Consider the following 14715-nt stretch of genomic DNA (forward strand, 5'->3'; position numbering starts at 1 on the left):
CCTTCACCTCATTTGTTTCGGATCCACTAGAATTGCTGAGGAACCCTGAGGGCCGGGTTTGGTACGGGGGTTTTAGAATAGTCAGACGGACGTTGTATCTTCATGTCAATCAATTCTTTAACATCCCTGCTTTGACATGTTTTCAATGTAACCATGTCACTGCATAAGCTAAATAAGCATATACTTCTCATGTGTTTATAATAGCAGGTATACCATCACTCATACAAATTTTGAGCAGTCAAATGTCAGTTTTCTTTTCTATTTCTTTATTTCAAGCTTTTTTCTGCTTTTGTAGTGATGCTTTCCCCCTTTAATTATGTGTGCATGTGGGTGTGTGTGTGTGTGTGTGTGTGTGTGTGTGTGTGTGTGCGTGTGTGTGTGTGTGCGTGCACGCGCGTGCATGTGTGTGTGTGTGGTCGTCAGCTGAAGGTAGAACATCATTTTTTCATTTTGTGCCTCTCACCTACAGATGGGTATCGCCATTGGGTTTCTGGTCCCACCCATCCTCGTGCCTAATGTGGATGAGATGGATGAGCTGGCGCACCACATCAGAATCATGTTCTACATCAGCGCTGGAGTGGCCACCGTCATCTTCATCCTTGTGGTGATCGGTAAGTCTTCGAGGGAAGACGACTATTCCCATCCACAGGCTCACAGAGTGGGTTCAGAGCTGTCAGGTGTTTTTACCCCCTCATGTAATAGTACTCCACTGCAAATCCCTTTCAAAGTCATATAGCTCCCACAGTCACGGTTGTGAAAATGTTTAAAGCAGATAAAGTCATCTTGACAGTTTGTGGTTTCCAGTGGTAGTGACTGGGGCAAAGCTGTTACCTCGCCTCACCTCCTTTGTCCCTCACAGTAATGCCAATGGGATTTGACATTTTTAGTTAGCATAGCAATGATATTTCCAGATTAGAACACCAAGAGTTCCCTAGAACAGTTTTTACAACATTAAAGTTCATCGTTTGACGTATAATTTTAATCATTTCTATACGGTAGAGCTTCTTATCTGGTTGTTGGGCTCCTCAGGCAGCACTGCTGGAAAGCTGACTCTCCCTGATATGTGCTTTCTACTGAAAACTAAACCGCATTACAGTCCACTAGATGAGCAGCTGCAGTAATTGCTATAATTGTCCACCTTTTGATGAGATGTGTTCGGACACGATGTGAAATACAAGCATGAACTCCGGGAGTCATGGAAGTGTTTTATGAAATCATCTTCACCCTCAGCTCTGTTAAATAAATCCTCCTTTCACCTCCACGGAGGACTAAAACTCGCTGACAGTCAGAGAAACGTGGTGAAGCTTCACCATTTATTTCTGTAAGATGCTCAATGGCTCAGAAAAAGATTCTTGGTCTTCAATCAGAGCTTTGACTGTGTGTGAGGACAAAGTTTCTCTCTGTGATCAGTGGGATTAATTTAGTGCGGATGAGATGATTTAAATCTGAGCATGTCATTTTGTTGATTTAAAAACGTATGGAAGAAGTCTTTGGTCCCGAGTAGTTGACATCACCCACAGCGAGCGCACATTTGTTTATTCTTAATTAACCTTTGCTGGTAAAACTGAGCCCCCCGCAGCCCGTATTAATGCGTCCTATTAATCCCATCTCTGAGATATTAAGTGCAGTAAACACAGTAATTTAATACAGATTGCGAATGCTTCTGCCCTAGCTGGCTCTCCCACAGCAGCATGTTGGCTGCTGTCCTCCACCTCCTCCTCCTCCTCTCCTACATCTCTCTCTTCATTAGCTGCTATCCCTTCTTGACCCTCTCTTGCAGCTTCAGCTCCCACAGTAGCGCTGGTTGAAGCCTGGAAATATTCAAAACAAATTAGCTGGATAGCTAATCACACTGGTCAGAGTCCTCAGCTTTCCCACGTGTGTTTTCTCACATTTCTCTGTTTGGCTAATACCTCTGGTTCAGTCTGTCTTTGCTGCTCCTCAGGATGAAGATTTCATCTTGATTGAGGGAGAAAATATTCAACATTTAACATTAACCTTATCCACTTGCACAAGCAGTCGATATGTTAGCTGTCTCTTCAGTGTGGAAAGGCCCACTTAAGGCTCAACTGTCCTGACCTTTGCATGGGGCTCACCCTTGGCCTTGGGCTGGGGTCATCTGAACTCACTGACCTCCCCCACTGACAGCAGGCCTGGTGTCACGAAGGAGGGATAAAAAAAACCACATAAGCTATTTGACTAAAGCCAGCAAAGGTGAATTAAAACAAAACACTGATAGTGGTTTGTTTATTTAGCTAACTTGTTAGGTTGGCTTATTGTCAACAGGTGTGTCACACAGATGATAATTAGCTGGCGAGTGCAGCTGAGCATGGTGAGGTCATCACTTATGACAGTGCAAATGTTATAAAGACTGAATTATCTTATCTTCAGAGGAATGTCCAGCCCTGGCTTGTTGGTATGTACAAGCATACACACACACACACACACACACACACACACACACACACACACACACACACACACACACAAATACATTTAGCTTCTAGTTGCTCTCCTTCCTGTTAGTATGACCTCCGGTGTCAGTCTGGGCTTTCTACCCCCTGCTGATACACTTTCTCATCTGAATGAAATGCCTGTTTGTTTTGCTCTCAGATTATAACGTCTCATTTCCTAAATACACACATAACTACCTGAAATGCTGTGTGTCTGTATTGCAGTGTTTCAGGAGAGACCAGAGATCCCTCCCACGCAGGCCCAGGCTCAGGCCAGGAGCATACCCCCGGATGAGTACTCGTACACGGCTTCCATCTTGAGGCTGCTGTGCAACAAGCCCTTCATGCTCCTGGTGGTCAGCTATGGTGCGTATCATCCTGCTGCCTTAATCTATTTGTACTTCCACAAACAGAGTGGTGGACCAGGAACCTTATGTTTAATGACAACTTATCTAAAGGAACAGGCCTTTTGATTAAAGTTCGAATGACATTATGACAGATGATCTTGTAATTGTTTCAGCGCTCATTAAATGGCCCCATAAAGAGTTCAAACATTGATCCAACACATACCATGTTTCAGAGGGGTTAATCTCTGATCTCACTGCTAATTCCCTGACATAAAAGTTCCTTACGTGGCTTTAGTTAGCTGTTATGCTTTAAGGTCATAACATCCTTAGTTAGGGTTCGTTCTAACCCTAAACAAGGAGGAGGAAGTCCAAGTCAGATCAAGATGGTGTCGTGACATACTGATGTGTCTTTATGACATCATTGTGACACGCAGATCACCCCACCGTCCAGCATCTCATGTTTATTGCCTATCCAGGCTCGGATGTTGTTGCATTATCGGGGTGAAAGGTAACAAAGATGTAAAACCCTCAAAATAGATGTAAATAGTTGAAGCTGAGAGTCACAGTCTTAATCAGCTGGTGCGCAGATATGAGGATGTGTCATCACAACACATGGACTTATAATACGCTGCCTATGTGTAGCAGCGATCTAAAGGTCGTTGGATGTTGCATTTTGTGCTCAAAGGTCACTATTTATTTATTTATTTGGTGACCATGTTAATGATTGACAGTTTGAAGAATATGAAAATTTTGGTAAATGATGTGAACGTTGGCATTTTAACGTAACACAAAATGATGTTGGTTGACATGTGTTTCAGTATAAACTGACTAAATGCTAATAATCAAGTAATGACAAAGTCTAAAGGCTACTTTGAACTTATTGTGTGAGGTTATCTGCAGTATTTTTAGACGGGTGGGAGTGGGGGGGTGAGGTCCCATCTGGACCCTCTCCTTTCCCTACAGGTGTTCTCAGAATAGAGACAGGCTTTTTTAATTTGTTGTCTGCAGGCCTGAATGTCGGCTGCTTCTATGCTGTTTCCACACTGTTGAACCGGATGATCATCGAACACTATCCTGTAAGTCCCAGTGTGTGCGCTGGAAAACACACGCTACTGCCTTTCTGTCCTGTATTTCCAATCAGATTAGCTTTTACTTTGCTTCACTTTCTGTGTTTCTTTCTTTGACTCAGTTCTTTCCTTCCTCTCACCTGCACTACCCTTATATCATACCATATCCCCAGAGTCAATGGGCCCAGCATGTGCATTAGTGTGACTTCCTTTGACACTAGTAGCTATAAAGCTGCCAAACAGATGACCCTGACACAGATAACAGGAGTCTGGGAGTCTAATTGTTATCACTCAGAGCTTTCAGGACAAGATAACAGCAGGGTGCAAAATGTCACAAATGTCTTATGTCGACTGAAAACCAGAAATGTCATTGTTTTCAATCACAGGGTGAAGAGGTGAATGCTGGGAGAATTGGTCTGACCATTGTCATTGCGGGCATGGTGGGGTCCCTCATATGTGGCATTTGGCTGGACAAGACGAAAACCTACAAGTAAGATAAACACTGTTTGCTATTCATCAGCGCACTTTGTAGAAAAACATCACCACACTGAGTTTAAGTAATTCTTCCAGACACTGAGAAGGAACCAAGAATATCAAAACATTCCCTGTGGTTTTTCTTCCTTTCACTGACGTCAGGAAACAGCGTTCCCTCTAATCATGCTGCTGCAGTCTTCTGAAACAAATAAAGTCTGCTGACCTTCATGTAATCCATGGACATTAACACGATTTGAAATTGGTTGTTTTCATTTCCTTTCATCAGAGTAGTCCACAAGGTTCAATGTGTCATTAGGGAATCAATGATGTACAGCTGCTGAGCAAAGAGGTACTTTGCATGAAATGCTATCGCAATGACGATGCTAACGTGGATATTTAGCAAGTGTAATGTTCAGCGTGTTCACCATCTTGGTTTAGCATGCTAACATGCTAACACTTGGTAATTAGCACACAAACCAGGGTAGCTGTACATTTATGTGCTTCAGGCGAGTCTACAACATCAGAAAACTGGAACCTCTGAGAGGAAATGCTCCCACGTGGGTCAACACTCACTCTTACTGTAGCTGTGCTTTAAAACATGGCCTCCTTACATGAATGTCTTTCAAAGCAAGTCACAGGAAGATGTCCAAGTGAATTAAAGGTTTTTGCTCAAAGTGGGCACGAATGAGAATCCAGCGGAACTGAGTTTTATATCTGAAGTCCCTCTCTGCTTATCTGAACCGACAGGCTATACTCTGCTGGTCCTCCCAGGTCGCAACTCAGGCCTGGTGCCACTGCATTAAACATGGAAAACAGTCATAATGCAATCTTAAAAGTGAATATATCTGATTGATATCTGATTGCTAATGTTGCCGCTCAACCAAACTTTTGTTTTGATTAAGTAAATCAACATTTTTACTTCTTATTTTGACAAAGTCTCTGGGTGTTAAATATTTGCTACAACAGCTTCAGTCATCTGGCATGCAAATTATTATGATTAGAAAAAATCCTCGGTCCTCAGATTCCCTACATGCCATTTGGATGCTTAGCTGTCAAAGCAATCAGGCCCAGATTTATGTTGTTGACCCTCTCACTCCTATTGTCCTACATGGGAGAGAGTCAAAGGACTATGTTATATTAACAAAAACGTTTTGCAGCAATATTTTACGCGTGGTTGTACAAGAGACCGCTTCACCAGAGTAAGCCTGTTTGTGCAGATGTCCCGGGGTCCCCAGTGACACAGGAGTATTGTTGATAGTCAAGCACTACCCTCAACCAGCAATAAGTTAGCTGCACAAGGTTTCCTGTTATTGGAATCCGCTTAGAGGAAATTTGAGGAATTTCAACTCAAGTGAGCCAACCATCTTAAAACATGAGACATCCATCTGAAAAAGCGCAGTTTTTGTAATTAACACAACAAAAATTGCACTAAAGTTGGGTCATGTTGCTTTTGCTTGCATTTTGTTCTATAAATACAGAAAAGCTCTTGTCAGATTATGCCAGAGGATTTTCTTTGTCTGATCAGCTTTGGCAGGAAAGTAGCAAACGTGGGCTTTGTCACAAGATCCAGATTCCTAAACATTAATGTCAATGTCAAATCTGATTAAATTGGACGTCTAAGATGATTTGGAGTTATAATAGCTTTTTAGAAACGCGGTGTTCTGTGAGTGAATACATATGACGGTTAAACATGTTGTCACTGTGCTTTTTAAACAAAATGATTGATATCCTCTCTTTTCAGACAGACCACCCTGCTTGTGTATCTCCTCTCTCTGATTGGCATGCTGGTCTACGCTTTCACCCTCAATCTGGGTCACCTGTGGGTGGTGTTTATCACAGCCGGAGTTTTAGGGTAGGTAAAGATTAAAGAGTAGAGGTCACAGAGGTCTTGCACATCACGGCCGGGGATTGAAATTCACCCCTAACAACCTGCAGAATGTGGGAAAAAATTTACTGTGATAATTTGGTTATTCTCTGAGTTTGATGGGAACCCTGGAATATGAATTTATATCATACACTTCCAATGATAATATCTTATGAATCTAGCAGTTGTGAGTAATAGTTTTTATGATTAATGGTCTCTTTTGGTAATAGATATAGATAGATATAGAGAGCTTTTACAAATGGAGAAATAGAAAGTTTACTTAGAGATGTCTGATGACACAGTGTTATATATTATATATATATATATATATATATATATATAAAACCCTGAGGTTATGATGAACTGTGTCTGTCATGTTTGATGTTCACAGGTCTTCGCTGCTCTAAAGGTTTTTGGTAATAATGTCTGAAACATTCTGGTGAAGCCGTATGTAGTTCACATTCTCTGTGTTGCTCATCTGGCATGAGTGCTGCTTTGTCAGAGCAAAATTAACGCTCCTCCGACTCCCCAGTCCACGTGCTATGTCCTTACAATTATTGCTATTTATGGTAAGCTGATTATGCCCGTAACTGGTTTCCATAGCAATTCCTTTGTCTGCTTTTCATTTCTGAAACCCAGACAGGATGTATTATACAGCAATATACACTTGCCCTACTTTAACATTTGTGGAGCTGTTTGCTGTTGCTTGTTGTGGATGAAAACAGTTATTGAAGTTGAGGAATAAACTACCACAGCTCTGTTTTAGCCCCTAATCTGACCTTCGGTATCTGTCTGCAGCTTCTTCATGACAGGATATCTGCCTCTGGGCTTCGAGTTTGCGGTCGAGCTCACCTATCCAGAATCAGAGGGAACCTCATCTGGACTTCTTAACTGTTCAGCTCAGGTCATTTATGTCAACGTGATTAGCCGTAGAGACACAGGGTACATGCATGTGACAGAGTATAAAAGAGGTTGGTTTGGGTTTGTAATTGTGTTGTTGTTTTTTTAAAAAACTAATTTCAGATCTTTGGAATCATTTTCACCATCTCTCAAGGGAAGATTATTGATAAATGGGGCACATTAGCGGGAAACGTCTTCCTGTGTATCTTTCTGCTAATAGGAACAGTCATGACAGGTAAGATATTAACTCCTCCTCTGTTTCCTCAGCATACCTCTCCTGTAACGGTGCGTACAACACATAACAACTTTCCAAACCGCAGTGAACATTGAACTCATGTCAGCTGTTAAGCACATACATGCACGTGATATTAAAAAGGCACTTTGTGTTTAACTGGTAGAGCTTGGTTGTTAAAGCCATTGCTGGTTGTGTTTACAATCCTCAACTAGGGGGTTGTATCTTTCATAGGATAAGGTCGCCCCCTAGTGGTTGAGTATATAATCACATTGTGTTCAAGACAAACGAAAAACTAGTTGATATCATTTATCAGAAACTATGTTTTTTGTATTAAAATAACATACCATCATCACCTTCTAAAGCAATACTTCATCGTATATATTGGGTGCACATTAAAACTCATACCAACATCCTATTTCTCTGACATAAAAAAAAAACCTGCACAACAACCATTTCAGAGTTGCATGAAAACCCTGTTACCATTTTGTATGGAAATGGAGAATTTAACTTGTTTTTAAGATTAGGATTATTGAGAAAATAAATGCTTAGCTCAGTCCAGGAATGTGTTGTCCTTGATTTTCTGTTTCAACCTAAAATAGATTGAATTACAGAAGTCACTACTGATACTACTACTACTGATGTTTTTTGTGCCGACATAATACGATGTATCCAGCTCTACATTTAAATAGAAAGTCCATCAATGCCATAACTTCCATTAAAAAAAAAAACTTTTCCCTCTCCCTCTCCTCTGTGCTCGTCACAGGATTCATCAAGTCTGACCTCCGACGGCAGAAGGCCAACCTGCAGGCCGAGGTGCAGACAGTGAGTGTAAGTACATCTGTGTGCGCTAGATCACCGGTGGGATCTTCACATCCCTGTGGAGAGGGAATGTGTTAGATACCGTCCCGGCTCTGGGCTGAATGTGCTCTGCTGGCTGCTTCTCTGCAGTCCTCACAGTGCAGCGCGCCGCTGCAGGCATGCACACGAGTGAACGCAGGGAACGCACTGCTCCACTGGTGGAAACTTTCTTCTCTAAACTCACTAAAAAACATCCTCTGCTCTCAAATGCTGATTGCAGAAAGCACAACTCTGCTTTTGTCTGACAGCTCTCCAACTCACTCCAACAAACCGCATGTTTACAAACCTCTGTTATGATGTCCTAACTTCGGGTTAACGGTTGCAAAGTTGCGATTTTCTACACTTTCATACGGGTGCAGTTGACAGCTGTCAAACAAATCTGTAATCTGTACTGATCAGTTTTATAAATCACTGTAATAGTGGAATAAGAGCACACACCACAATCCACTATTAAAAAACACAAAGCTGGTTTAATCTTCTAGTTATTTGGTGATTATCAAAACAGTGGTCAGTGGTTCACATCCATGTGACATATCACATATTAAAATTCACTGAAACAGAAAACAACAGTCAGTGGCCTCCAGCTGCTCAAAATCACCTCTGAAGTTTTAACAATGAATGGCACATTGATGGAAAAATACTTCACGCTGTGTGGCTTCTGTTGCTCACTCGTTGCCTTCTTGTTTGAGAAAAGCTTTGGGGCCTTTTTATTTGCTGCTTTTCCTCGTCCTTCTTCTGTTGATGATATTCCAGCTCTAACAATACCTGGGCAGCTACAATGGAAAACTCCAACAATTCTGCACACTAACAGAGCTTAAATAAGACCAACACTGCTTTCTTTGTTTTGTTAATGAGCCAGTTCTGTTAAATCGTTAGAAATGAGAAAGGCAGATAACTAATGAAGCTGTTGAAGATTAATAATAATAGATGAGTATATTGATCTATATCTAAGATATGTCTGAATAAATAATGGCAAATAAATCTTCTAGGTAAATGTTTATTAAAGTTACATCATATTTAGGATATTTTACTTCAAACTGCATTTAACTGCCTTTCCTCACGTAAGGCTGATGAAGCGGCTGCTGAGCTAGCACACAGGTAGCAGGCAGTATTAGTATTAGTTGGCTGTGCAGGGTTTGGTGGAGGCAGACGTGGTGTTGTGGTGTGGAGGAGTGGGTGGAAGATGAGGTGGCCCCCTCAGGTCCCCTCAGAGGTGTGACGCCCAAGCTATTGTTCCAGCCTACAGGGTCGATCTCATCAGCGCAAGACTACGGGGCCACAGCGTGCAGCGGCCCCTGGCAACGTCAGTCTTGACATAAACCTCACTAAAACCAAAACACACCTGCCAAGGTACGGGCACACACACTTCTCAAGCTTCAACATCAGTAATCCTATACCACACACACACACGCACGCACGCACGCACGCACACATGCACGCACACACACACACACACACATACACACACACACACACACACACACACACACACACACACACAATCATTTGACAATAAACAATCTTCTAAACAAATTAACACAAACCCCATTGTGTTTCAGTTTAAACAACTACAAGATTTATTTATTCTTCCCAAAGGCAAGACTGGTGTGAAAAATACTTGAAGTCATTATGAGTGAACTGCAGCACATCCTGCTCCATTACACAATCAGCTCTTAAATTAAACAGGTTTCTGTGGAATAAAACAATTCATTCATCCTGGGAATTTCAGCGTCCTGTAAAACAAATACATCTTAGGAAAAACAAAGTTCTACCAGGTGTGTTTTTTTTACATGAATGTTTGTTGTTTTTTTTTGCTAGAACCAAAGCACATTTTTAATGGAAATTTTAAAGTCATCATTTCCCATTTGTGATTAACTGACAGTATTTACTAAGAGGTTTTGATAAGAACATAATTTATGGATTATATTTATTTGATGCAAGAGGTGAATGAGAAGTTTTGAGTTGTTTCATACTAAAATGATGTACAGCATCATTTTCATCGATGTTAATGTTCTGTTGTCTTCCCGAATGCTGTGATGAGTTGAGATTTTGTGTGTTTTGATTAAAAACTGTTGTTGTTTCTGTCATCCTTTACAGAAAACCACCGCTGATCTGGAAGGAGGCGTCTCTCCACCTGAAATCCTGAAAGAGGGGAAGTTATAAAGAGGACAGACGTCAAATCTGTCAACGACATCATGTACAGATAAAAACAGAAATACAACACGCATTAACGTGCACACATCGTCACAGAGTGAAAAAAAGCTTCTGTGAGGACAGCTGAATCGTACTGAACAGCCCTCTGTGGGGCTGATGTGAATGACCAGCAGACCTGCTGTACAACATGATGTACTGTATGGGCGTCACGGTAGGCATTTCACATGTCTTGTTAGCGCAGTCCAACTGCCGCTTTAGTGACTCAAGCATTACTACACTCTTTAACTTAATTTAACTTTTTACTCTTTCCTAACCTTTTACTGTCCCCCTCTGATTAGTGTTAATGTTGTGCTCCATGGAACTAATGAGCAATATTTAAAGTGAGTGTTCCTAATATTGGACCAATATTGTGTGTAACTGAACTCAGTCTTTACATTGCTGAAGGTATTCATTAAGTGTTCTGTTTTTTAGAATATGCATCTTAAATGCAGATTAAGGACTATGACGTGATCTTCTGTCATGGCAGTCAGGCAACCCCTCTGCCTGCCATTCAGGATCACATGAAAGTCTGTACTTCTGATAACTGCTGATTATAACTATGATCGATGCTGTGCATCTGAGTACACTTTGGAAGGTCAGTTTCGTCCTTGTTTACTGTACGCGATCTCTACAAGGAGACATTTGTTGATGAGCATCTGGAACATTAAGAATGTCAACACAGCACTAAACAGACAGAAAAGGCAAATTCGTCTATTGCCCTTGTCATTTTGCACAAGAAAATGTTTTTGTTTGATACTCTTAGCTTGTAAATTTGTTACTGAGAAATGTAGTTCATGCTATGTAACCAGTGTTTGTACAGTTTATCATTAATATGTTGTACTAGATGAGTTGTTGCTAGTTGTATGTATTATGATTATGTGATTGTGAGAAGTGCTAATTATTACTTCAGTGGCATTTTTCTGACATTTTACAGTGCTGTGAAAAAGTGGAGTTTTTACGCCTTTTGTATGCTGTAAATTGATTTTTAGAAATGGGAGTTTTTAATCCTGAATTACACAGTATATCAGTAGTGTTTTCTGTAACACTTAAATATAAAGAAAACGAATCAAGCTAAAACAAATCACTACATTACAAACATGACTAGATGACTCTCACTGGATAAACTCTAAAGTTAGTGTTACTGAATGTATTTTTTGGATACAATAAGGCGAGCATGAAAATGTATTTTTCTTCTAACCTTGAAGATTCTCACACACCAAAGTGAGTGTGTTTTCCACAATTGAATCCATCCTACAAAACCAAAATTAGCATCGTTTGTTTCTGAAAATAACAATGAAAGCACCTCACTCAAGTCCCTCCCAAATATGAGATCTGAGCAGCATAGGACATTAAACGTTTATCAAAAATGACGCAAAAATACAATTACACCCTTGGAAACAAGACCTCTAAATACTTCTCACAACTTATTTACTGTTTGAGCTTTAAAAAAAATATCTAATTTCCTTATTACTGAAATAGAGTCAAATCATTTCATTTTTTAAAAAGGGTTTTATAGGATAATAATTGTGCAGAAATTGAAGGGGTTTACAAACTGTTTCACAGCACAGAACAAACATTAGAACAACTGCTGATAGAAGTGTTTGTGATACCTTGTAATGAAGAACATAGTTTTGTACTGTACAGTCATCTGAGTTCTTTTGTAAATCATGAATTTAAAAAAAAAATGAATAGGAAGTGATAATCTACTGAAATAAAACAATCAACATTCGGAGAGAAATCCGCTCTGGGTTATTTCTGCAGTCATTTCACTCAACAACACCACAGTCATGACCACACATTTTAAAAGGCTCAAAACAAAAACTCTTTTTTTATGGCAAGTTTCAATTTAAAACCTCTGAGGTTTTTGCTGAAACCAGCACACATCAACCGCTGCAGTGTAACATGACTGTATATTGAACTGACTCTGTCAAACACTTCATGATTGCACTGTCAACTAAAATCTCCAGTTAAAAACCATAAAAACCATGTATATAGTCTTAATTAAGCAGGACAGTAGGAGATGAAAGCACATCCACATCTCATGTTCTTCAAGGCAAGAAGCGACACACTACAACCAGTCCACTTCACAGCTGTCTGGTGGTGTTGTTAGTGGGTTCAGTGGAAAACAACAATCCTAAATCCAAAACTGCTGGGATTCAGTTACGTTTCTTCTGTCGTGCTCCGACTTCCTCTTGTGTCTCTGGAAAACACTGGAATCCAATCAGCATTCCTATGACAGAGAAACCTAAAAAGAAACACATTGATGCTCTTAGGATTCTTTTATTTCGCATTAATAATGTTAACATGTCATCTAAATGTGACTTTTAAACACACTACACCATTTCAATTGTGAAAAGTGATTTAATAAAAGTTACGTATTGATTATTTAAGGCATAAAGAGCCATACTCACTTGCCACAATGAGAGGTGCCATGACCCCAATAGTCAGAGGCGCAGTTTTGTAGATGAAGGCCTCGGACAGAAAGTGGCCCAACGCCAGCACAAACGTCCACAAGGTGATGTGGTACAGCCTACAGGCGACAGCATAGCACACACTGTGAGAACAAAATATATAGACTGCCAACACAAACAAAGTTCAGGAAGTGAATAGCTGTCTTACGTTCTGTTCTGGATATCAATGGCACAGGCACAGCGAATGATCGATGACAGCAATGTCCAAATACCAAATGTTCGAGCTTGGAGACCATTCACTGTGGAAACGGGTAGAAAAGGAAAAATCAGGAATGTCGGAGTTAAAAAAAGACAAAAAAGGAAAACAATATCATGATATAGCCATCTGTATATCCCATGTCTGTTATTACTCTATAAAACAACCAGAAGAGAGCAAATCTGCCTCATTGCAACTCATTTTATTTACAAAATTGAATAAGATCCCGATCTATGAATCAGTTGAGCCTACATTAAAGACAATATTAGCGTATCACAAACTCTATATTGTAACCAGGATGTGTATGAATATGAAAGCTGGTAAGTAATAGGAATTGAAGTACTGAAATGTTAAAGATGTTGAGTTTGGGGACATTTAGAAACAGTGTCACCTTTACACTGTCTGTGATGTCATGTTTCTTAACTATAATGACCTTTTACTACATAACTTTAATTATCAAATAAGATTTAGGGTACTCAAATAAAAAATGTTTATTTACATAATGTGATGACACAAAAAAAGGAGCGTATCTCCCACTACTCAGTGTCCTTATCAGATTTTTTAATACTGTATTGGTATTGGCCTTAAAAATCTTGTATTGGTGAGGCTCTAATACTGAAGGCTGTTGTTACTGATTGTTTACATAAATATGATATGATATAGTTGCTTTTGGCCTAATGGTGGTGGTATCACATAACACTATATTTGGTAATCCGAACACCTTAAATGTTGTCTTAAGAGCTGCATGACATAGGTTGTTTTTCTGAGTGAGATATGTGATGATATGATATCTAACGTTGTCATGCTGCAGTGTCCATTAAGTTTTGACAGCTTTGCTCACCAAACTCTGGCGTGCCTGTGTAGAGCTTCTCTGACAGGAAGCTGTGATCTCTGAAACTCTGCACGGTGTTTCCCATCGCGATGACGGACACCATCACCAACCAGCTCCGCAGGACGTTCAGAAAGCGACTCATCCTGTCTGTCTGTCTGTCTGTCTGTCTGTCTGTCTGAGAGAAGCACCTGTCAGGGAGGACAAGTCAGTCTGTTCAGTGCACATAGCAAGTAGTACAAAGCAGGCTAACGTTGATATAACCTTGTTAATACCATCAGTGAGCCCGAATGATGAAAAAGTAACACGAGTGGTGCATGTATTTACCTGGATGGTATCTATCAAGCTACAGTGTGACCATGCTCCTGTCCAAAAAACAGGAATATTAGATGCAAAACAGTAAAATGGGACTCGAGCCAACCCAGTATGGTGTTATATTTACAATGGTAAATCTTTCAATCCTAGACTGTGGGGTTAACCAATAAGAGAGCTCGAAGAATGACTCCATGTAGTCGCCCCATTGATATGATTGGTCATATTCAAGCATTAAGGTCCCGCCTACTTTCTTCACTAACCAATAGAAATCGCACTCCCGTCACCTGTAGACTGTAGGCTAGGCTGCGTTTAAACAAAGAGTTCTCACGGAGCGAGAGGATTCTCTGTATTGATTTATGTATTGGCCAAATCTAGTTCGGGAGAGGGAGTGAGGAACCCCGTTTTCAGCTAAAATATTTAGTCAGAATTGCACAAAGTATTTCAGGTTACACACTGGTACCATTCAGTAACACCAAGTAACCATTCGTAACATTTTAAATATTTTATTTCAGA

At 40.3% G+C, this 14715-nt stretch overlaps 2 protein-coding genes across 6 annotated transcripts in view; one reads left to right on the forward strand and one right to left on the reverse strand.

Moving 5' to 3' along the window:
- flvcr2a (FLVCR choline and putative heme transporter 2a) overlaps positions 1–12129 on the forward strand; it is a 22739-nt gene extending 10610 nt beyond the window's left edge. For 3 of the 5 annotated variants that reach the window (XM_023417289.2, XM_023417286.2, XM_023417285.2), the window contains 10 exons: positions 470–611; positions 2679–2819; positions 3809–3876; positions 4254–4357; positions 6083–6193; positions 7004–7109; positions 7229–7340; positions 8104–8168; positions 9438–9548; positions 10296–12129. In XM_023417289.2, the coding sequence (XP_023273057.1) occupies positions 470–611; positions 2679–2819; positions 3809–3876; positions 4254–4357; positions 6083–6193; positions 7004–7109; positions 7229–7340; positions 8104–8168; positions 9438–9512 (924 nt within the window). In that variant the 3' untranslated portion in view covers positions 9513–9548; positions 10296–12129. The remainder of the gene's footprint in view (positions 1–469; positions 612–2678; positions 2820–3808; positions 3877–4253; positions 4358–6082; positions 6194–7003; positions 7110–7228; positions 7341–8103; positions 8169–9437; positions 9549–10295) is intronic. The other 2 variants (XM_087176906.1, XM_023417288.2) reach the window with 1 other exon arrangement.
- erg28 (ergosterol biosynthesis 28 homolog) lies at positions 11881–14352 on the reverse strand. Its single transcript, XM_023417291.2, has 5 exons — positions 14215–14352; positions 13900–14078; positions 13011–13101; positions 12803–12921; positions 11881–12636 (listed from the first exon to the last, which is right to left on the reverse strand). The coding sequence occupies exons 2-5, from the start codon at positions 14030–14032 to the stop codon at positions 12548–12550; spliced, it is 432 nt and encodes a 143-aa protein (XP_023273059.1). The 5' UTR covers positions 14033–14078; positions 14215–14352; the 3' UTR covers positions 11881–12547.
- Positions 14353–14715: the final 363 nt, after the last annotated feature.

The sequence above is a fragment of the Seriola lalandi genome, unplaced genomic scaffold, assembly GCF_002814215.2.
Source record: "Seriola lalandi dorsalis isolate HSWRI2012SDOR001 ecotype SW California unplaced genomic scaffold, Sedor1 jcf7180002054573, whole genome shotgun sequence".
In the NCBI taxonomy this organism is placed as follows: Eukaryota; Metazoa; Chordata; class Actinopteri; order Carangiformes; family Carangidae; genus Seriola; species Seriola lalandi.